Genomic DNA, 21,442 nt, shown 5'->3' with positions numbered 1-21,442 from the left:
TCTGGTCAGGTCAACCCAGCTCTTAAACACTTTAAAAGGAATAAATGTATCACAATGTTTCAAACAGACAGCTCCAGAGACAAAACAGACCAAAAAAATCATCGGAAAGCTTGTGTCGTAGCTGGTGGTTTCTTTTAATTAAGTGATAGTTTACACGTGTTTATGCATTAGGCTTTTAAACCCTTTTAAAGATGCTTTTAAGGTCAGAACTGCTTCTGGCTGTGCTCGCTAAAATAGCAGACTTATTTGACTATGTTGATGTTTATGTTCTCATGCAGGTGGGCCTGACCCTTGTATGTGTCTTTGCCATTTTGGATAGACTGCACTGTGGACAACACTGAGATACAAGTGTCCATACTGGCATCATGTGGTCATTGTGTGTAGTGTTCACACGTGAAGCTTTAGAAGCCAGCCACCCGCAAGATTTGAACTGCTTTAAGGATGGATCTAACTATTTTCAACTCGCTTGATGCGATCGGTTATAAAGTATAATCTAATAAGAGCAATACACTGTAAGAACAGTTTCACATTTCAGTCTTTACAAAAACAATGCTCAGTTTTGTGACCCAGTGTGGCCTGCAGGATAATCTGGTGTATTTAAGACCACCATCAAATCAAAAAAGATTTGTAGTTTTTGCTGGCTCATCTAATGTCTCTCTCGTCGTCATCCTGCTCATGTTGTCTCTCTCTCAAATGCCTCCCCAGGACATATGCCAACTGCATGCCGCTCCTGGAAGTGGAGGACATGATGATCATGGGAAACAAACCTGACTCCAAATGCGTATTCACCTACGTGCAGTCTCTGGTCAACCACCTGCGCAGGCACGAGATGGCCATGGGTCGACCTTATGACCTTTGACCGTGTGCTCCGTAACCAAGGTTTGGCCTCGGTGTGGCGGGTCACACCTTCACTAATGAACCAGGCAGGGCGAATTATGTGTGCGAGTGTGTGTTAAATATTTCCGTAAGCAGTGTTGATGTGTTGTCCTCTCCTGGATAAAATCACATACATATTTTCCAGCAAAATAGTGTTGAAGGAGCTAACATTTTTACAAGTACCCATTTCGTTGCTATTTAAAAAAAATCAGCCGTTTGTATGCTAGTGACACACAGCAACTGAGGAAACAATATACGCTACTTTTTTTTTAAACTTATTTATACGTATATTTTCAATTTTACATTCAATGACATCAGTCCGACTAAACAAGAAATATTGGATTGCATAATTGCTGTTTAATGTTGGTACTTGGAAATTTTAGACCCAACTCTGGTCAGTTTATTTAAAGTTATTGTTCTCCTTCTGGTGTCATTCAGCATATTGCTATTTAATACGCTCGCACTGGGTTGTTTATTTGTAGTAATCTATATATCCGTATTTATAGCAATGTTAAGCTCAGTTGTCTGGTCTGCAGTGCTACTGAAAACAAACATCACATCACGTTTAAACAAAACCTGTGTACTGTCACAGCAAATGATCTTCCCGCCACGATCATCACACTTATTTTTATTCTTATTGAGGACGTTATCAAGGGAAAAGGGCCATCTCTAATAGTAGATTAAAAAAAAGGTGATTTTGTGGGCCTGATGAGCTCCAGCTCTCAGTTAAAACAAAATTAACTAAACTTTAGTGCATGTGTATATTTACAAGAAAAAAAAAAAGATTTTTTAAAAAGTTTTTATTTTATCATGCCTACAATTTGCAGTGTTTTACATTCTTGGTTGGATGAAACAAAATGTATTCACTTTATTCTGTAGAGCAAAAAAAAATGCTATCCCAGTGCTGCCAAATACGACAAGCTTTCCGCAAGGCAGGGAGTGCTGTAAATAAATAGTTTGTGCACCGCACCTCAATGTGAATTCATTAAAGATGTCAAGTCCATTTCGTTGTGTGGGATTATTGCTCTTTGGGGTCTAAATGTGACTTTCTCTAAATGACGCAATGGTCATCGTTCAGATAACTGATCAATCAATGGATTGATGGAACTTTAACACAGTTTCAAAAATCACAAGGAATATTTAAAAAACATTTGAGAAAAGCAAGATTAAGTCCTGATTAGTTAAAAAGTTGTCCAAAAATACTTATTTTTCCAATGTAATGTCTGTGTGGGAAGTCATCCTGAACGATGCTCTTGATGGCTCTTCATACAATAGTAGCCAAAAAAAAACATAATGCATTTGTTGGAAACATTTTATTTTTTCCAGTGGTGACACTTGAACCTCATTGTGTTTAGCAACCTATCCACCACTACATGTAGCATCAGCCTCAGACCAATCAGCAGATTTTTAGCCTGCAGCATCATTGGGTAGCTCAGTGGGTCAGAAGCAAACACAAGCAAGGCGAACTCAAAACAACCACTGACGGAAAATGAAAACTAAGCCTTAAACCAATCAGTGCATCAAAAAAAAAAAAAAATCATTTAGTGAAGCAAATGGTTTGTCCCTCCTCTGTTCCAGGATCTGCTGGCATTGTCTAGCAGCAGTCCCGTATTGGAGCATTGTTATAAGTCAGTGTGCTCGACCTTGGGTTCAGGCTCTGAGGAGGATGGCTTCTGAGTGACCTCTGAGGCAGTGGCAGGCTTATTCACTCGCTCACTTTCAAACGGGCTGTCTTTGGCGGGAGCTAAGCGGAACTCTTCTGGCACTTCATCATCTGCGTGAGCCTTCTTGTAGAAGCCCAGTGTGGCCAAAAGCTCGTTGATCTCCGAGCGAGTCATGTCAGACAAGGCGATCCGCTGAGGAAACGAAAATGTATGCGTTTACTATGACGCCATCAATTCGCATGTGAGCATGTGCACATATTTGAATCTTGACTAAACAGAACTTACATCCAGCTCCTCAAAGTAATGGTTCAGGAGGACAAGCTCAGGGTCGGCCCCAGGAATGTGCTTCATCACCAGATTATGGCTGAGGAGCGCTCATTAAGGATTAAATTGATTAATTCTGCAAGGGGAAATTCAGGATTCTGAACTGACAGACATCTCATTTTCCAAAGCTAGATCACACTCAGTTATGAAGGTTGTAGTTCATTGAAGGATACTAAAGAGGAATGTCCTGGACCACAAAGGCTTTGACCTGCACATACAAGTGGCTGTTCAGTGACATCTTTTACCAGAGATGATTAATGTCTTGAAGAACATTAATTTGATTGCAACCCAACTTACCTCTCTGAGCTTATTTAACTGTCATCCACCACAAGTCTGGAAAGAGAGAAATATTGATGATCAATTATTTGGTTAAATGCCTTTAATTGAAGTTGAATTTAATATTCTCCAATCTGTCATCCTCCATGAAAGTAGACTGACTATATTTGTGTTGAATCAAAATAATATACTGAATATTCTCTGGAAAACAGTGATCAGCATTTTTCATTATGTTACGAACAAAAACAGTAACTGAATCTAAATTATTTTATATTGTTACTACAATAAAATTAGTATAATTTTTTCAATAACATAATGGAAATTTAAAAAGCCGCATTGCTTAATCGACAAAATGATCAACAGATTAATCAATTATTCAAATAATCATTAGTTGCAGCCCTGCGTGTCACGGTAGTTTAATTTACCCAACATATTTTGCTTTTCCTGGAGTATTACTGCCAATTCTTATTTTGAGCTCCTCATTCCACTTCTATTATCTTTATAGGATTATGAAATCATCTCTGCCTGATGAGCACATTGTGCTGTAAAGACCATTTATTGTGGTTACATTTGCCCTAATCCACCGTGTTATTGTTTTACTTAAAGTGGTATTGTTGGGGAATATTAATTTGCACATTCATGTATTTCCACTTTAAATTATAAGTGGTATTTAACAGTCTTTATCATCTTGTTCACATTTTGTCATCAGATCAAGACAATCTTTTCCAATTGATTTACAGAACTTCACAATTGTGTTGCTTTAAACAGAATGAAGGGAATTTTGCCATTCAGCCACTTTGTTAGAGAAACAGTTGAGGTCATAAAGGGGTTAGTATTTTGATTAATGTGTTTGTCAAATATGAATTAAGCAAAACAAATCTACCATTTTTAATCCATCTCAGGCAGCGACAATAAAGAAAAAGAGCCCAGGTTATGAGTCCTACGAATCAGGGGTTAACATGTTTTCTGGTTGTGGTCATGTGACTTTCAGAAGCCGAGCCTTTAAGCACTGTGATGTCAATTTCTGCTCAATCTACTTTGTGGAAATGATACTCAGGTTTCGAGTTGCAGGCGTTACCTTTCCAGCAATAGTGACAGAAGCAAGCTTTTGTTAAAACTGTGAAGACAGGCCAGGTATTCCCCTAAGGTGGTGCAGCAGCATATCACAATTTTCAATAGTACAGCACATGACTCTTTCCCATCCCACCTCTGTTTATGCATACTGTGTATATGGAATTAGATTTTGGTACTATATTGTTATGTTCTCTTTTTTTAGTATGCTGATGCTGTTTTAGTATTCTGCGCGTGCGCACAACGCTATTTGTTCCTAAAACTGCTTTCAAAGTAAATAATTACAGGTGGTACTCGGTTTACGACTGATACGTAAGTCGGAACGCGTCTTAGTGTATCACTAACCTATGCTAACGCGGTGTTAAAGACGTGACGATTGCAGTAAAGTTGTAAAGACCATAAATGTATAACAATGCATATGTATTCTCGCGTCGTTCGTAATATGTCGTAAACCAAGAACCCGTACCTCCACCCTGGCTCGAGCCAGCCCCTCCAGCTTGTTGACGTCCATCTCGTATGAGGACGCACAGGAAAGCAGACTCAACAGTAGCAGCCACATTGTTGCGAACCACAGCGAGCGGCGATGATACACAAGCTGCAGCCGATGCTGCACACCTGAAGATGTGCAACAGAAGTGAGGATGAGGATGGATGATCGGGGGCAGAGCAGGATCGTGCTTGGAGATGTCACATCCGGATCGCGTGCCACGTCAAAGGTTTTTCCACGGGAAGAAAGTGGGCGTGGTCAAACACTGATAGTTGTACAGTCTCAGATATTACGTCTTTACGGTTTATCTCAAAAATACAAAAGTATGTATTTGTTGTTTTCAGGGAAGGTAAAAGTAACTGAATGATTAAAGAAAGAAAAATGCTGATTAGCTAATCTGTTTACGTATATTTACTAGCGAATTAACTGTCATAAATCAGAAGCCATAAAAAATTAGTGCAACCAAATATTTAAGTATGCTGTACACTATTGATTGTTATTTTCAAGAAAGCGTTTGGTGGGAAAGAATACTTTAAATACAGTATATGTATATTATGTATTACAAATATCATTATCACAGTATTTTTATTATCATAATTATATTATTTTCGAAAAATTTGAAATTGCTTTTGAGATACATGTTTTCTGCCATTATGAAAAGAACAAACCAATTCACCAGTAAATATGAAGTAGACTACTTGCTTTCGCGGATAGGAGTCTGGGTTTGGGGCAAATTGTCAATTAAAGCAAACTGATTGGTTTTTTTTTCTTAATTCATGAATTTGAAAAATCTAATCTATTATGATCATTTAACTACTCCCCACCCCTCTTTTTGGTGAAAGGAACGATTCTATTTTGTTCTGCACATGTGCAGACTTGATTCAGGAAGACAGTGTCAAAATAAACCTGTTGGCGTGGCAGTGAGGAAAATGAAGCGGCGTTACACCTGGGCCAGTGGGGAAGACAAGAGGAGAAGGCAAGAGGTAACCAAACATTTTCTTTAGATAAAATTTGCGGTTTCAAGTGACGCCGATGGTGTAAAACCGATAACAGCAGGCCATCTTGCCAGTTGGAGTAGCACTGCTGACAGTGTCTGTGACGGAGGATGCAATAAAGATAGGGGTGGCTGGGGGGCGTAAATATGACTAAATACGCCCCTGCCCGTGCGTGTCCGCATAACCACGCTCTTCCTGAGAGTGCACTTCTCCGCAGTGACCACCGGGGGGCAATGTGGCTTGAATTCCCCGACGAATAAGCGCCCCTTAGTCCCTTTAGTTTTGCTTATCTCGGTCCAATCATGTCCAAGCAACCGGCCCACTCACAAACAGAAGCTGTTGGTGTGACTGTGGGTGTGGTGTGGGGTAGGGTGGAGGTCGTGCCAGACTTGTTCAAGTTGTAGGTGTCACGTTGCCGTTCAATCAGATTCGCCTGTTGTAGCCGAGTGTCCTTCGCTTGCGGTTTCCGGAAGCACTGTATTATTGAGGCTGATTTGAAGGACACTCGGTGGCATCACGGCGGTGCTTGTGTGTCTTTAACGCTCAGTGGAAAGAGGAGGAGAAATGTAGGGTGCTGCCTTGGCCGTGTGTGTGTCTCCAGCATCTGACCCACCTACTGTGCTCCCTCTGGACGAGGACGACAGATAGTCGCTGGGATGCCGATGCTGTCACTAACACCTTTGTATTTTAAAGTCAACCTGTGACAGCCTTTCTTTTTTCTTTGAGTACCGTTTGAAGAACTATCTTTTTTTTAAATCAGCACAAAACAGGTGAGTGACGAATTTAAACAGCCGCATGCGTGCTTACGTCATCTTTGTATTTATGCTGTAACGGTGCCTCTCGTTTGTGTGCTTAACAATTGCATTGATGTGTTGCTTTTGTTGATGTTCATATGCAAAATGCAGGCTTCCGTAGAAGGACCTCATTTAACACACTAAGCAGATGTTAATTTATGGAAAGCTGTTTGAGCATTATTTCAATACCCTCGATATGCAGTTTAAAGGAGGAGTTTGCCATTTTTACAGTTCATTTCCAAAATATTTTTCTGTCATCATGACTTGACTGTAGTACATCATGAATATAATCTGTGAGGAATGTCAACTGTGTTTGGCCCCCATCTTGTGCCTGTGATATAAAAACACTGCACCTGAGAAAAAACACAACCAAAGACAGCTGTCACACGGACACACCCCTGCAGTCTTCCAAAAAATAAAACTTCAAGCCAATAACATTTAAAGGTGAAATTCGATTTCGGATAAGTGCTTTTGTTGGGTAAAATGTCAGCCCGTGTATTTATCATGCATGACTTTCAAGTCATAATGACTGAATCAGCGATGCAACAAAACCCTTTTTGGGTTGAAAATTGCAAACTGCCCTTGTTTGTTGTCCTGACAAGACAATTTAGCACCCTACTAGATCGACTAGGATGCACTAGTGAACAACTGTGTTTTACCAGTAAAAATCTTTCCTTCCAATCTCAGCATTTGCAGAATTATTTTCAAGTTATGCTACTTTATGAGAAACTCACCTATTTACTGTTATTGTGCCAAGAAAATATGTTTGAATCATGGAGTTTTATTTGAAGTAAGTCGTGTTTTTGCATTTATCGACTAAATGCGCAAATAGCTTTTCATAATTGCAACAACAGTTACTCCTGCCATAGACCTTGTCAAGCTCTTTTTCATGCCTATGTATTGTATGTAAAATTTATGCACAGACTCAACTAGCATGATAACGCCACAACAGGGAATCAAATGACCCTCATCCTCTTTGTCCAATCACTCAAATGTCCTTGAAGCCGTTCTGTAATTAGGGCACATGAATACGTAGCCCCCAGAGATGTTAGTCATTTCTTTCGCGATATGCAAATGAGCTGTGACCCCCGGGTCACACTGTGGCTATGGCTTAATGTGTTACTGACAGAACACATTTGCATTATGTACAATATCATTAGTCAGGTGCTACAGCTACTTTGTGGTGTGATATAATTCTAGGTTATAATGAGTGTGTCTGGTTCTTTTCATTTGAGTTGAATTTGCCTCTATCACTCGCTCGCTTCCTCTTGAGAAGTAAATGGTGTGAAGATGTTGCGGTGCTTGTGCAACGCTTTTAGCTTTGGTCTTGACAGGAAGGAAAATGCAGGCAGTTTAGCTGCTCACCCTTTTGCACAGAGTGTAGACACATTAGACTCTAATAGCTCAAGTTTCAGTGCCTTTATACTGTGGATTTTAGTTTCTCTCCCCAGGTGAGTATCAGTTAGACCTCATTATAAAGTTTCCCAGCAGGCACAAGTTTGCTGTCTCAATGGGTCATTGTCTGTGATTGTGGTGAAGTGTAACACGGAATCTTACTTTTCTTATCTCTGATACATGATGATCGGTTCATTGAAGACTCAAAGTTGCCCATAAGTGTGGATGCGATTGTGAACAGCGACCAGTCTGGGTGTACCCCGAGCTAAACCACGACCCAAATGAGGAAAGGCGCTATAAAAAATGGATGGATGGATATTTATTATGTGCTATTAGCTAAATAGTTGTGACATCCTGTCACTGACACTGTGGCTGATCAGGAACAAGATGCCAAGGGTGAGGCGCTAGGACCTGGAGAGAATATTTCCAGCTGTGGCATGATGTCATTAGCGTGAAGGTCAGCATTGGTGGTCAACATTGGTGTGCCTCTCTCACAAGGGCATGTGGCACTGGAGGCCTTGAATGACAACACTCTCTTTTGGCTGCGATGTCAAAATGTAACACCAGGCAATATGGACCAAACACATTCAGCATTGGGCTTGCAGGCTACACATATGTTGAAATCTTTCATCTGATAAAGTCTCTAAAAAAATAGGCAGATCATCTGTCTAAATTCGGGAAACATATGATCTATTTCTCATTTTACCTGAAAGACATCAATTTCTTGACCTAATTTTCTTCTCTAGTTAAGAAGTCCCATTTTGTGGTTGGAGGTGTTGGCAAGCGATTCCTGCCATCTACTGGTGAACACTGTTATTACAACGTAATCAAATTAATCAAGGACTGGCAGTTTCCCATCCGTGGTCTAAATGTTTGCTGTAGAATTGTTGCCCACATGCAGTTGTGTAGAAATTCAGATACAAATTGCATTGCACATTATCAGACTGCACACATGACTTTTCATTAACCCTTTACAAACTCAAAATAAAACCAGCAGTAGTCATACCAATTTCCAAGCCAGCGATGTTGTCAGCAATCGACTCGAGGGTCTACGCAGGACTAGATCAAGCTCATCACTTGAGGTCCTCTACATCCTTTTCACTTGCATCTCTCTCGCCCTCAGGAGCCTGCATGTAAACACCATGACACATTGGTTATTATCAAATTGTTCCGCTCTTCCCTCCTTTGCGGACGTGAGCAGAATAGGGAATGCTAATCTGTCCCGACTGTTGTCGGCGCAGAAAATAATTTTTGCTCATGCTGTGACATACATTTAGAAAAGAAGTAGGGGGGGGGGGGGGGGTGAAGATTAGCTGCAATGTGAATGTTTATTTGACTGTATGCATCGAAGCTTCCGCCTGACCTCAAGATGTCCTTCTGATGTGTTTCTTTGTGTCTTTCTGGCCTTCATTGTGTACACAGTAAAATCAGATTGGATAAAACACGAAACAGGGATTCAGATTGTGTGTGTGGTGGTCAACTGCACACGAGATATTGAAGGAGTTGGGCAAAATAATGTTTTCATGGCAACGCATCAAAGCTAAAATCTGATTGGACAAAAAATAATAATAACCTACAAACGATTGGACGCCACGCGACCAAGACACACGCCATAAAATGAAGACTGTCGGGATGAATTATTACCCTTTCATGTAGGTTGAAAATGTCCTTGATTCTGATAAGTGTTTGTGCCTGCAGAGAAAGTTTTGAAGACCCTGATGACACGCCACTTGTTAAACTGCTCCCTTCTTTGTCATGCCTGACTTAATTTTAGCAGAAAGATCATAGAGTTGAAAGTAAAAGTAAAACAGCAATTTGATGAAGTCAATCAGTCAGTCATAGGATTTAATGCATGGAAGTTTGGTCGATTTTTGCTTCAGAGCAAGGCTAGAGTGAGAATTAGAGAAAGCAAAAAAAGAGAGGGGGGGTTAAATCTTGGTGAAATAGACAGTGCTCCAAGGAAATGATGTTGTTACCGCTAAAATGGGACGGACGGCGGACACTCAACTGTCCATCTGTCTCTCCTTTTATGGATCCACCCACTGCCACGTGAGCACAATTGCTCACCATTCCAAAGTCCTTACTTGCTAAGAGCCATACATGGAGCATCGCTCCCAGGCAAAGATAAGAGCAGAATGTAGCCATGCAGAGCGTTCTGCGTCACGTCACCGTCAATTTTTCTTCAAGGTCATATGTCGTTATGACACAACACTGTCGTTTCTTGGTTATTAATAGTATATATAGCATAGTTTTGTTGGACTGAAGAGAACATAAATAATCATCCGGGTAAAGTTGTCACAGCTTTTTTATTGTAAGAAGAAATCCGTGTCTTTTTAATAGTCATCATTAGTGAAGGGATTATAACAAGTGCACTGCATCTTAACATCATTTTTAATTGTTCAAATGGCTGCAATGTGGAATATCATGTTTTATCAGGCCCATAATCCTATTCTTAGATATAGCGTAGCTCGTACAAGCTTTGGATTAAAATCTCTATTGTGTCTTGGCATTCTCGGCCCTCAGCATGTCTTACATTATTTATTTAATGATTAACTTAGCCTTTTGCTGGACGAAATGGTCTTGAAATTCCTCCTTTATTGCCGCATTACTGTTGACTTGTGCCGTGATGTGGCTCCTTCAGCTCTTCCATCTGTTTGGTGTGGTAGTGTTTGTCAAGTGCTCTGAGTTGATAAGAAGTGACCAAGCATCTCCCTGGTTACTGCAGGCAAGGTGGACACATTTGGCAATAGGGAACAGTGTGCAATGTGCACAGGTTTTGTTTTTTCTGCCCCCAAACACATGAACCGTACCTTACATTTCTGTTTTTCTGTGTTTCTTTTACGATGGATGTCCTTGAGCAATTCATGGTGCTGCAACAATGAGTTTCCAAGGTTTTGAAACAGTATTCAGGAAATAGCAGGGGAGCGTTTCAATGACTAAGGCATCCTGTAGGGTCAACAGAGTAAATTCAATTGACTTGTCATACAGCACAGTCTACCAAAGTGAAGTAGCAAATGAATGTAAATGAGAATAACATTTGACAAGTGCAAAATTCAGGTTCTTTGGATGCATGGTTGGTCATGTTTGGTAATGTCAGAAATGTTCTACGCAAGTACAATTCTTGAAACTCAAACATCCTCTTTGTTTAACAGAAACCACAGGAAATGGACCAAGACCAACCTCTCCAAAGCCAGATGCCAATAGACAACTTGAGTGAAGCAGCAGACACAGTACCATCTCAAAGTACTGCTCCACATCCTTCAGATCCAACATGTGAGCCCACCACCGGACCGCCCACCGCTACTGCCAGGCCCCGACGGCCCCAGAGAAGTGCCAGAGTTGAAGGTTCCGTCGACGTATGCGAACCCAAAGCTGAACCCACACAAGGCGATACGCAGGGCGAATGTGATCCTGATGGCGCCGTGGCAAGTCGTGCAAAAGCTGCCCCCAGCCCACCTGTTAAGCTCTCAGGGGACCGGCCCGGCCTCCACATCAAAGCCGGTCCAAAAGGTCCGGGGCACTATGCGGTCCGGGCTGCCTCGGTACCCCACACTACTTTAAGCAAGGCCGTGCCGCATCACCTGAACCCTCACGCCCAGAGAGCTCTGTCGGTCGCAGGTACGGCCGACACTCAGGCCCAAACTGTGGAAGACTTCAGGCAAGTTCCTTGACTCATGTGTGAACATGCCTCCTGTACACAGCTTGTCAATACGTAATTATTTTGAAAGCCACAAAGGCACTAGAACACCTCGATGCTGTGTACAAGCATTTAATGTCCTTCGATTGCTGTAAATAAATAGTTTTATTGCGGTTGTAATGCGCTTGAGAACTGCACTGCACACTGTGCATTATTTCACATATGTGAGAGCAGGGAAAAAAATATTTACTGTACTGGCAAAAAGATGTACAGCCAAACATTATTTCAGTTATGCAGCAGACAGCAGTGTCACAGTTGCCCAGCCCCACTGGCAGAATTTCATGTAGCCCAATCATTTGTGCACCAAAGATTAAGTTGGCATACACAATTTTGTTAAAGTGCATTGTCCATTTTAATCAGTGAGCTATAAATCATGTAAAATACTATTTAAATTAAAGAAAGACAGCAAAATCTGGCATTGGGGGCCACTGCAGAAGAGGTGCAAAATGTGTTAATATAAAACAAGTGTACATTTATTTTTGACAACACTCGATTTAAATTTATATCATACAAGTCTCCTTTCAACCCGCGGTATAGTATAGAAACAATAATACAAATATTTGTGCTTCAAACAACATTCACTGTCTCCAGAATATTTGCCAGAGATGCCACTACGTTGCAAAGGTGCAACATTAACACATTAAAGCGTCAAGTTAGTCATTTACACAAGGAAAGCAAAACAACAGTTGATTGTATCTGTGGACAGATTAGATTAGACGGATTAACAAACCGTACTTGCTCCTTGATGTTTGTGAACCAGTGCCAGAGTTCTCAAATCATTAACCTTTCAAAGATTTCCTACAGGTACGCACTTAAACAGTCTTCACAAATACTGCACAGCCAGGACATAATGTTTCCCAGATGCTCGGGCGGTTGTTCAAATCATTTTAATTAGCTATTAGTCGGAAATAGTACGTGAGAGAGAGCGAGACGAATGTTAATAAGAGTCTTTGCCGACAGGGTGCACATCATCACTTGGAATGTGGGTTCGGCCACACCCCCTGATGACATCACCTCATTACTGGGCTTGAATATAGGTGATGGGAATACAGACATGTATGTGATTGGGTGAGTGTTTACTGTAGCAGCGCTGGTTTGCCCATGTTGCTGTCATCCGACATACACACATAAGACTAAAGAGTCCTGGAGTCATTGCTCATGTCAAAATGTTAATCTATGAGACAATCTAAGGATCTTATTCTGCTTGCACTTGCTGACCCATGTGCATTGTGTCCTGTTTCTCCAAGGCTGCAGGAAGTCAACTCTATGATAAACAAACGGCTGAAAGACGTCCTCTTCACGGACCAGTGGAGCGAGGTTTGCATGGAGAGACTCAGCCCCTTTGGATACGTGCTGGTCAGTAATGGTTTCTAGTTAGGAACATGTGCTCGCTGATTAAAAATGCACTTCGGCTTCCGTCCGGATGATGTGATGGTTGATGAGGTTTGTGCTCATTGCCTTTTTCTGTGCTGCTGCCTCCACTCATTTTGTTGCCTGAGCAACAAACAGTAATGATTTTGAACAAGCGTGTAATGTTAGCGTGTCCGCTGTCTTCCGCTCTCGACCGGGCTCATTGGGCACAGTCATGTGGTTGTCGTCGTCTCCTGGACTCTATTTTTGCTTTTTTTTTTTTTCTCCTTTTGGATGCTCCCTGTTCCAGCTCAATCACTGTATCTGTATCGATACAAACAGAGACGAGACCACAGAGAAGAGTGTTTTTAACAAGAAAAAATGGACACTTCAAGAAGATAAGACATAACATGAAACAAAACCAAATCCAAGTTGAACAAAAACACAGATTATGACATTTGTAGGTATTTGTTGGTTCATCACCACATCTGCCACACAGAATTTTTCAATGCAAAACACTGCCCACTGTTTTTTTTGGTGCCCTATGACAATTAATACAAATAACATTTGACGTAGCCCGCAATGTTATTTTAATTAAAATTGTAGAGCTCAAATAGTAATAGAATTTCAGAATTTAGAAAATTAAATCAAGACAAAAACAAAATCTAATCATCTCAAGCACTACCTTGCATGTCGATATTTTCTATAGCTTGAGAGTTAACAGGAAATACCATTACAAGCAGCTGGTTTTCCTGTATCCTGTTGTCAAAGGACTTTTGCAGGTATTGCTAGCATGCCAAGCGATGTTATGTGAGCGTAAATCAGCTGTCGAGCCAAAAGAGTGAGACAAACGACTCCCAGGGTGCTGGTTTATTTTGGGATCAGAACATTGTCAGTGTTGATGGGCCTCTGGCAACAATACTGATGTCTTCCGACTGTTATGGTCAGCTGCATGAGTTGAATGATGTTGTATGATGATGTTAACACTTCTGGGCATTAGCCAACAATAGGTGTCTGTAGCCATTATCAACAACAGTGCACAAAAGACTTCATCTCAAATTCACAATGGAGCAGCAATAAAGGGCAAATGCATTTCATATTGTATGACCCAATTAGGCTTACAGTGGATTTGACAGCGTTGCTATTTTTTTGGCAAGTTTATAGAACTACGAGGGCAGTTTTTGCTTGGTCCCGTGCAGAAGAAATGCACACATTTGTGTACTAAATTGTGAATTTAATGGGCACACACCAAGATGCAGTAATTCACTCTGTGATTTCACTCAAGAGTTTTATTAAATATTCCACCTTTGTAAACTTAACTATATTCACTTTGTTGATTGGTGTTAATTTAACAATCTGTTTATTTTCATGGTTGTAGCTTTCAGTGGTATAGATTTGCACCGCGTCATAGTGAGAGGTACTGATATACTTTGTCTCAGGTGCTAATTTAAAAAAGTGAATCAGCATATCATGAATGTTTTTAATTAGGGTGGAGAGCAGATAATTAACTATGTTAATCTTTTCTTTGGATTTCCTTCGGTTGTGCAGGTGTACAAAATGACTGATGTACACATTGTATGGTGGTCTCCGAACAGTCACCATAAAAAAGGTGGTCAACTCCACGCTTCAGTAGAAATCATTATGCAACAAAAGGCGTACATCTAGCCAGTAACAACACAAGTAGGAGGGTCTTCAGTCACGTGGCGATGTGTGCATCCATTACTGGCCATGGGGCATTTCAGGCTCAGTGTGATTATGCTTCATTGGCCTGCAGTTGAAATGAGTGGACTAGTGGAGGAGAATGAGGGGGGGGGCAAAATCACAATAGATATATCCATTGGGGAGCTTGGCATAGCACGAAAATATGTCATCTTCTACTTTAACTAATGCATGTGCTTTTCATTTACATTGTGAATCGTATTGTGCTGCTCAAAAATGTCAAAACATGCATAGCATGGTTTAAATGAGAGCCACCGAGAAAGAAAACAAATGACCTTCGGACAAGCGACATTTACTCTGAAAACCGCCAGCCTTCTTTCACAGTGAGGACTGACCGCGGGCAAAAGCTTGGTTCATTTGTGTGTTCATGTAAAGTCGTGGTTGAGCTTGGCCACAGCCTCCTGTAGGCTGAAATGGAGGTTTAGCACCATCAGCAAGTTGGGATTGACATCATACAACGTGTTTATTGACATTAAAGTTCAGTCTGACACATGCAAAATACTGTATATACTATAACTTACCTCTCTTAAGAATCATGTATCGTGTTTAATGTTAATAATTGTCCATGTGTTCTGCCATGCTGACCTTAGGTGACCTCTCAGAGGATGCAAGGCGTGTTGCTGCTGGTTTTTGCCAAGTACTACCATCTGCCCTTCCTCCGTGGAGTCCAGACGGAGACCACCCGCACTGGCCTGGGGGGTTACTGGGTGAGTACTCTCTTTAACGCTTTACATATGAAAGCATTACACTGAAAAAGAGATGGACATCCCTGACACTAAAACCTACATAGAGTATACATTCACCGGTCACAATATTAGGTACACAATTTAATAGATCTAATAAGCTACCCGCCGCCTGCCAGTATGTCGCATTCACGTGGAAAAGACAGCCATCTCGTGAACGATCGGAGAAATGCTAGTCGCTAAGCAAACTTGTTTTGCACCGACCACGAGCTTTAGTTGGCTGGCTGGTATATGAAAACACTGTTCTCAATAGGATAAGCAATGTGGAAGATAGATGGATTGTGTCTTGCGGTTGATTACATATACAATATTTCTGCAGCACAAACATCCTGACTAATTCTGCATATAGTGAATTGAGTTACTATATGGTTACAACTTAAGCAGAAGACTTGGTGTGTAAACTGTGTTCATTAATTTGTGTCTTCTATACTCAGTACACAACACACTCGTAGTATATCTACAATGACATTAGTAAATCCAAGAGCCGCATTGCTAAAGTTTAGATGGTCAAGCAAATAAAATATAACTACAGCGCGACATAATTTGTACATCTTTACCGTAGTTATTTTGGTAAAAATGTGGGTGCAGCACATCCCAATCATGCCATCACATGGAGATAATTTGGCCGCATTGTCCTCATTGCTGAGGTCTCTGCCTGCGGAGTTATGCAATCCTGACTTTTAAGTTAAATCCCACTGTTGTCGGGAGTGCATGATGGGTGTCAGCACATTCTACATGTTTTACACACTGAAGCGTCTTTCGTGATTCAATGAGGCAGAACATTGGGGAGAGCAGTGGGAGGAAAGCCACACATGAGTCGTTCCAACCCCTGCATTGCATGAAGTTTTTGTTTGAGTCAAATTTTTTGACTCACAATGGACACATTTCCTGTTATATAGCAGTAATGACGTGCGCACAATTAATTCACACATTTAAAATGCCGTTTTGATTTTAATGTAACCAATTACTCTCCCTCTGTACGCCGTAGGGAAACAAAGGTGGAGTCAGCGCCCGCATGTCAGTATTCGGTCACACGATCTGCTTCCTCAACTGCCACCTGCCGGCTCACATGGAAAACTCGGATCAGCGCATGGAGGACTTTGAGAGCATCCTGCAGCAGCAACAGTTTGAGGGCCAGGCGGCCTCTGGTGTCCTTGACCACGAGTAGGTCACATGCACACACACACCCACGCAGTGATAACGTCTATTGTATGTGATTGCATGGTTTTGGTATTTTCAGGTGAAGAGTGTGTTTAGAAAAAAAAGTCACTTTTAATGATCATCTGAAAAATGATGTCCTTTTAAATTGAATTACAGTGTGGTGTTCTGGCTTGGGGATCTCAATTTCCGCATTGATGACCTGGAAATGCACATGGTAAAAACGGCTATCGACAATAACAAGCTGTCCATGTTGTGGGAAAAAGATCAGGTAAGAAATAAGTTCTTTATATTTGCAATCAAGCCCAAAATTATTCATACCCCTGGAGCCTGAATAATTTCAGGCTTGACTGTGTGATTCATAGGAGAAGTGAACGAAAATGACAGTATGTAGGAGAATGCTGTACTTATTTTTCATTGTTACTACATACCATAACTGGTAGAAGTGTACTAAACAATACTTGTGAAGGCTCGACAAAAAAAAAATAATTAACACTCGATACACTGGAAGTGGTACGTACATCCCCTGTACTACTGACTAGTCATGAAATTCGATACAGGAAAAATAAAAATTATTCACGAAGACCACCCATATAATAACACAGTCAGTTATTATCGCTTTGATGGTATCGATCAACATTGAGAATCATTGATACGGCTCTTGGATTGGATCACGCCCGGTACCTTAAGTTGTCTTGTGAGGGTATGATTTGTAATTTGAGTCACTAGGGGGTGGTAGAGAAACGCAAATGAAATCATGGTAATCATCATCATCGTTATTATTGTTTCAGTTAAACCTAGCAAAGGACAGTGAGACGGTGTTGGAAGGTTTCCAAGAGGGGCCCCTCAAGTTCCCCCCCACTTACAAGTTTGATGTTGGGACAAATGTATATGACACAAGGTTGGTGGTGAAGCAGCTGCAGCACCAGCGTCAGAGCGCTTTTAAGATTTGTCATAGTATCTTAATTTCAATCATTTCATTTGAGGAAATCTTCTTTGTCTTCATTCCCAGTGGAAAGAAACGCAAACCAGCTTGGACCGACCGCATCCTGTGGCGCCTGAGGGCCACTGTGCCTTCTGCCAACAGCGGCAAACGTGCTTCTGTTTCAGGGCTGACCAGCGGCACCAAAGTAACGCAGCACTGCTATAGAAGTCACATGGAATACATTGTCAGCGATCACAAACCAGTCTCTTCCATCTTTACCCTGCAGGTGAGACTGTCCTGTTTGTGATTCTGAGGTGTCCTTTCATTCATAAACCTTTCCTCTCCAGTTCCCTTACAAAGTGGATGTTCCCTTGGTCACAATCTTGGTGGAAGATGAGTGGAATAGTATTGCTGATGCCATAGCCAAGTTCAAACTGGCACCCAGTTTTTCTCGCAGCTCCTGGGACTGGATTGGATTATATAAGGTAGAAAATGTCACATTCACCGTGCACACCGAATCTGATTACCAACCATTTCTGATTTCGCCTATCTCAGGTGGGTTTCAAACACCACAAAGACTATGTGGGATACGTGTGGGCCAAACAGGAAGAAGCAGATTTTCATCGACAAGAACATCAGGTAAGATGGACGTGTGCTGTGATCTCTTCTAAAGACAGCTTCCTCTCACATTAAAAAAATATATCTCACAAAACTCTTTTGCAGGTAACCTTTACAGAAGAGGAACTGCCCAAAGGCTCTGGAGATTTTATCTTAGGTTACTATAGCAACAACATGAGCACCATTGTGGGTGTAACGGAGCCATTTCAGGTAATCGCCAACTGTATTATTATCCCATACCACTTTTCTTGTCCTAACAGTGTCTACGTCTTCTCCGCTCCATCTTACAATCTCAGATCCAGCTTCCCACATCTGGCAATGACAGCAGCTCTTCAGACAGCTCCGACTTCAGCTCCGAGGACGACAGCACTGTTGTTCTCACAAAGTCGAGGTCCCGCAGTTCTAGTCCCCACAAAGCCAAGCATCACCGCCGTCGCAGCGGCAGCCACAGCCGCCCTGAAAGTCCCTCGCACGATGAATCGAAGGAGCGCTCTGACAAAGCTCCATCAGAGAGTGAGCCTGCAAAATGCCCAGGAGAGGGCGACCAACGACCTGCTTCTGAGGAGAACAAACAGAGAGAGGAGACCGGAGTGTGATGTTTATAGCAGAAAAGCGAAAAATATATGTGGTTAATTTCATAATAACCATACTCAAAGTTCCTGTTCATAAAACTGTGCGGTTGGGACGCAATCTTTCTCAGTAACAAACATCAAATTCCTCAAAAGGGTTTGCTTTGCCTTGAGATTTTATTCCTAAATATTTCACTATGTCCCGCATTTCCTCAGTCTTGCTCCATCCTTTGGTGTGGAAAATACAACCATGCATGATTGTATTTTTTTAAAAGAATATTTTAAGGGCATTTTCTCGCCTTGTTGGGAAATGAATGCATTCAGGTGCAGATGCATGATGACCATGCTGAGGATGTGATCTGGCTCAGGGGGCATACAATGTTTGTTTTTTTACCTCTTGAACACAGCATGCATACTGTCGCATCATCAAGTATTAGGAGAAAGCCCCATTCAGCACACATATCCATCTTGAATGATCTTACGCGGGTTGTAATGATGCATTTTAATTCATTGGAATTTTTTTCTGTTTCAGAGCATAAATCTCACCAAGTGGTCATGACTGCCAGATCACATCTGCACTGAATACAAAAAGCTATCTTCCACCGTTCCCTTTGGAACTGCAAGACCACTGAACATATTGTCACTCTCTTAAAAATAATGGCCTAAGCCATATTTAAAAAATATATATACAACAATACAAATTATGATTAAATATATATGATAAGTATTTGGTTTATTTTTTGTGTATAGTGTATGTTTTCAGAAAAACTGAGGGGGGGTGGTAATAAGATTTGGGTCATTATTTTCGGAAGGTGACAATATGCTTTTTCTTTTATTAGTTTTTATCTACAGGAACATGGTGACTTGGCAATTCATCACTCAGTGGGAGTAACATCGCTAATCTCAAAACTAAATAATTCCAGGATGAGCTTTTAGCAGGCCTCTTCAACAAGCCATGTCAGCAGCTTTGCACGTCAGTGCAGTGAACGTGTGTGTTAAGGGCCTTTAAATAGACCCCCGAAAGAGTGCAGTGAAAGGTGGTGTCCTGTGGGAGGATCACTGTCAGCTGACACAGCACAGCTGTTCTGCCAGACCTCATTTTTAATGGCTGCAGGGCAGCCCATATTGTCAAGCTAATTATGACAACAGACAAAATCAGATCCCCCTACGTTTAAACAAATTAGCAAAAATAGAAATGACCAGTAATTTCTCTCCTTACCATCATCAATTCTGAGCAGTCGCATGACTTCTGGAAATGTGAGTAAGCTCTCCAACGTGGAGCAACTTCAGGGCTTTGCATTTGCATTGTGAAATAAAACGGTCACACGTCGTAATGAAATATATCCCACCTCTGATGTGATAATATACGACATGCTCGGTCCAGTTTAATTTCTATCTTTAGTTTTTATCGCCAGTGACTGTGTTCTCCTTCACTGACCCCAGTGTTTAATCGCCAGTGCAGTACTTCTGTGACATTGTTAGAGTGTGACCTCTGATGACTTGTCTAACACAATTTTGAACTCTTAGAGTAGCACAGTATTGTGTAGCTGTTACCTCAGTGTGTATGTTGTCTAAGATTCAGTATGGATGCGTGCGTGTTTTTTTGAATGGTGTTTGCTAGGACTCCGTTTGCATGGTGTGGACATTCTCTACATTCCGCTACTGTGATTTTTTGTGCCGTCAAGTGCTGTTTGGGACTCTTTGTGGAAGTTGTTAGAAATTTAGAAAAGATATGACGATTGAAAATGTATCGTCTGTGTAAGTGTTAAGTGAAGAAAACTACAAGGATAAGTACGCCTGTCTAAATTTTTTGAATCATTTCAAAGTGTAACAATGTATTTTATTTTAGAATAAAAATACAGTGTAGTATAATAGACCTTTATTTTGAGTAAGGTGTAAAAAAATAAGAATGTGAGATGAATTAGACAAATATTGTCTGTCATGATCAGTGACCTGTAAAAAAGATATCTGTCTACAGAATGTCATTGTTTTCCTGTGTCTGAAATAGAGTAATATGTATAAGAAAGACAAAAGTGAAGTATCGTATCAAAAATAGACAATCTATGCCACAAAGTTTATTTTCTTTAAATTATGTATTTATTTTCTTATTTAGATCTACTGTACGTGTAACTATTAAATGAGCCTGAATTCTGCTGGCCAGTGAGGGAACATTATTTCAGTGGGTTGTGGGGAATCATTGATTTTTTTTTCTTAATGTTATGAGCTTGATTGCTCAAGTTGCTTGAAAAAATAAATTTTAAATAATGTTATATACACTGTCCAAAATGGCTGCATTACTTTCATCAATATGAATACAATCTGTCATTTCAGTGAAGACTATGATAACATGCTGTTCTGTAATGAAACTGACCTGATAGTGACTCAACTTAAATATGTCAATATTTGATAGAATGGGCCTTTTGTCTACATAGAAAGGTGTTAACTTTTTGGATTTCAATTCTTGATAAACATGAGCAACAACAAACATCCTGCCTTTGTATACTATGTTCAATCGAGGCCATCAGACCCCCGCCTCTAGTTTCATTTTTGCACATTTATTTTAGTTTCTTTTTAGCAGTACTAAATTAGGTGAATTTGGTTTGGATGTTATGTTATGCACTATGGTATCATGTCTAATCATTTTTCAAATTATTTTCTCTTATTTTATACAAAGACCGCATTTTGGTACTTATTGGGATAGATCACAAACGTAACTATGATGATGATGATGACTATGATGCTGTTTTCTAAATGACAGCATGGAATAGGAACAAAAGATCAC

At 40.8% G+C, this 21,442-nt stretch overlaps 3 protein-coding genes across 6 annotated transcripts in view; 2 read left to right on the top strand and 1 right to left on the bottom strand.

Moving 5' to 3' along the window:
- smtnb (smoothelin b) overlaps positions 1–1,879 on the top strand; it is a 35,032-nt gene extending 33,153 nt beyond the window's left edge. For 2 of the 3 annotated variants that reach the window (XM_088375048.1, XM_088375047.1), the window contains one exon: positions 706–855. Coding sequence is in view for 1 of the 3 variants with exons in the window: in XM_088375046.1 (XP_088231172.1) it covers positions 706–859 (154 nt within the window). In the remaining 2 variants the exon portion in view is untranslated. Of the gene's footprint in view, positions 1–705 lie in introns of all 3 variants that reach the window. The other variant, XM_088375046.1, reaches the window with a different exon arrangement.
- On the bottom strand, positions 1,671–4,932 carry selenom (selenoprotein M). Its single transcript, XM_088375058.1, has 5 exons — positions 4,678–4,932; positions 3,162–3,197; positions 3,038–3,072; positions 2,826–2,904; positions 1,671–2,732 (listed from the first exon to the last, which is right to left on the bottom strand). The coding sequence occupies exons 1-5, from the start codon at positions 4,768–4,770 to the stop codon at positions 2,499–2,501; spliced, it is 477 nt and encodes a 158-aa protein (XP_088231184.1). The 5' UTR covers positions 4,771–4,932; the 3' UTR covers positions 1,671–2,498.
- Positions 4,933–5,571: 639 nt separating this feature from the next.
- On the top strand, positions 5,572–20,930 carry inpp5jb (inositol polyphosphate-5-phosphatase Jb). Of its 2 annotated transcripts, none has more exons than XM_088375049.1 (13): positions 5,572–5,680; positions 11,034–11,539; positions 12,539–12,646; positions 12,826–12,934; positions 15,238–15,354; positions 16,379–16,554; positions 16,708–16,819; positions 17,340–17,449; positions 17,561–17,759; positions 17,821–17,958; positions 18,029–18,112; positions 18,197–18,301; positions 18,388–20,930. In XM_088375049.1, the coding sequence occupies exons 1-13, from the start codon at positions 5,627–5,629 to the stop codon at positions 18,685–18,687; spliced, it is 2,118 nt and encodes a 705-aa protein (XP_088231175.1). In that variant the 5' UTR covers positions 5,572–5,626; the 3' UTR covers positions 18,688–20,930. The 2 variants fall into 2 exon arrangements, with proteins under 2 accessions (XP_088231175.1, XP_088231176.1); XM_088375050.1 differs by lacking the exon at positions 5,572–5,680 and adding an exon at positions 5,991–6,462.
- The last annotated feature ends 512 nt before the right edge of the window (positions 20,931–21,442 follow it).

The sequence above is a fragment of the Syngnathus floridae genome, chromosome 5, assembly GCF_059516105.1.
Source record: "Syngnathus floridae isolate MCC-2025c chromosome 5, RoL_Sflo_1.0, whole genome shotgun sequence".
In the NCBI taxonomy this organism is placed as follows: Eukaryota; Metazoa; Chordata; class Actinopteri; order Syngnathiformes; family Syngnathidae; genus Syngnathus; species Syngnathus floridae.
The sequence above is the reverse complement of the archived record's forward strand: the minus strand, read 5'-3'. Positions and strand labels throughout refer to the sequence as shown.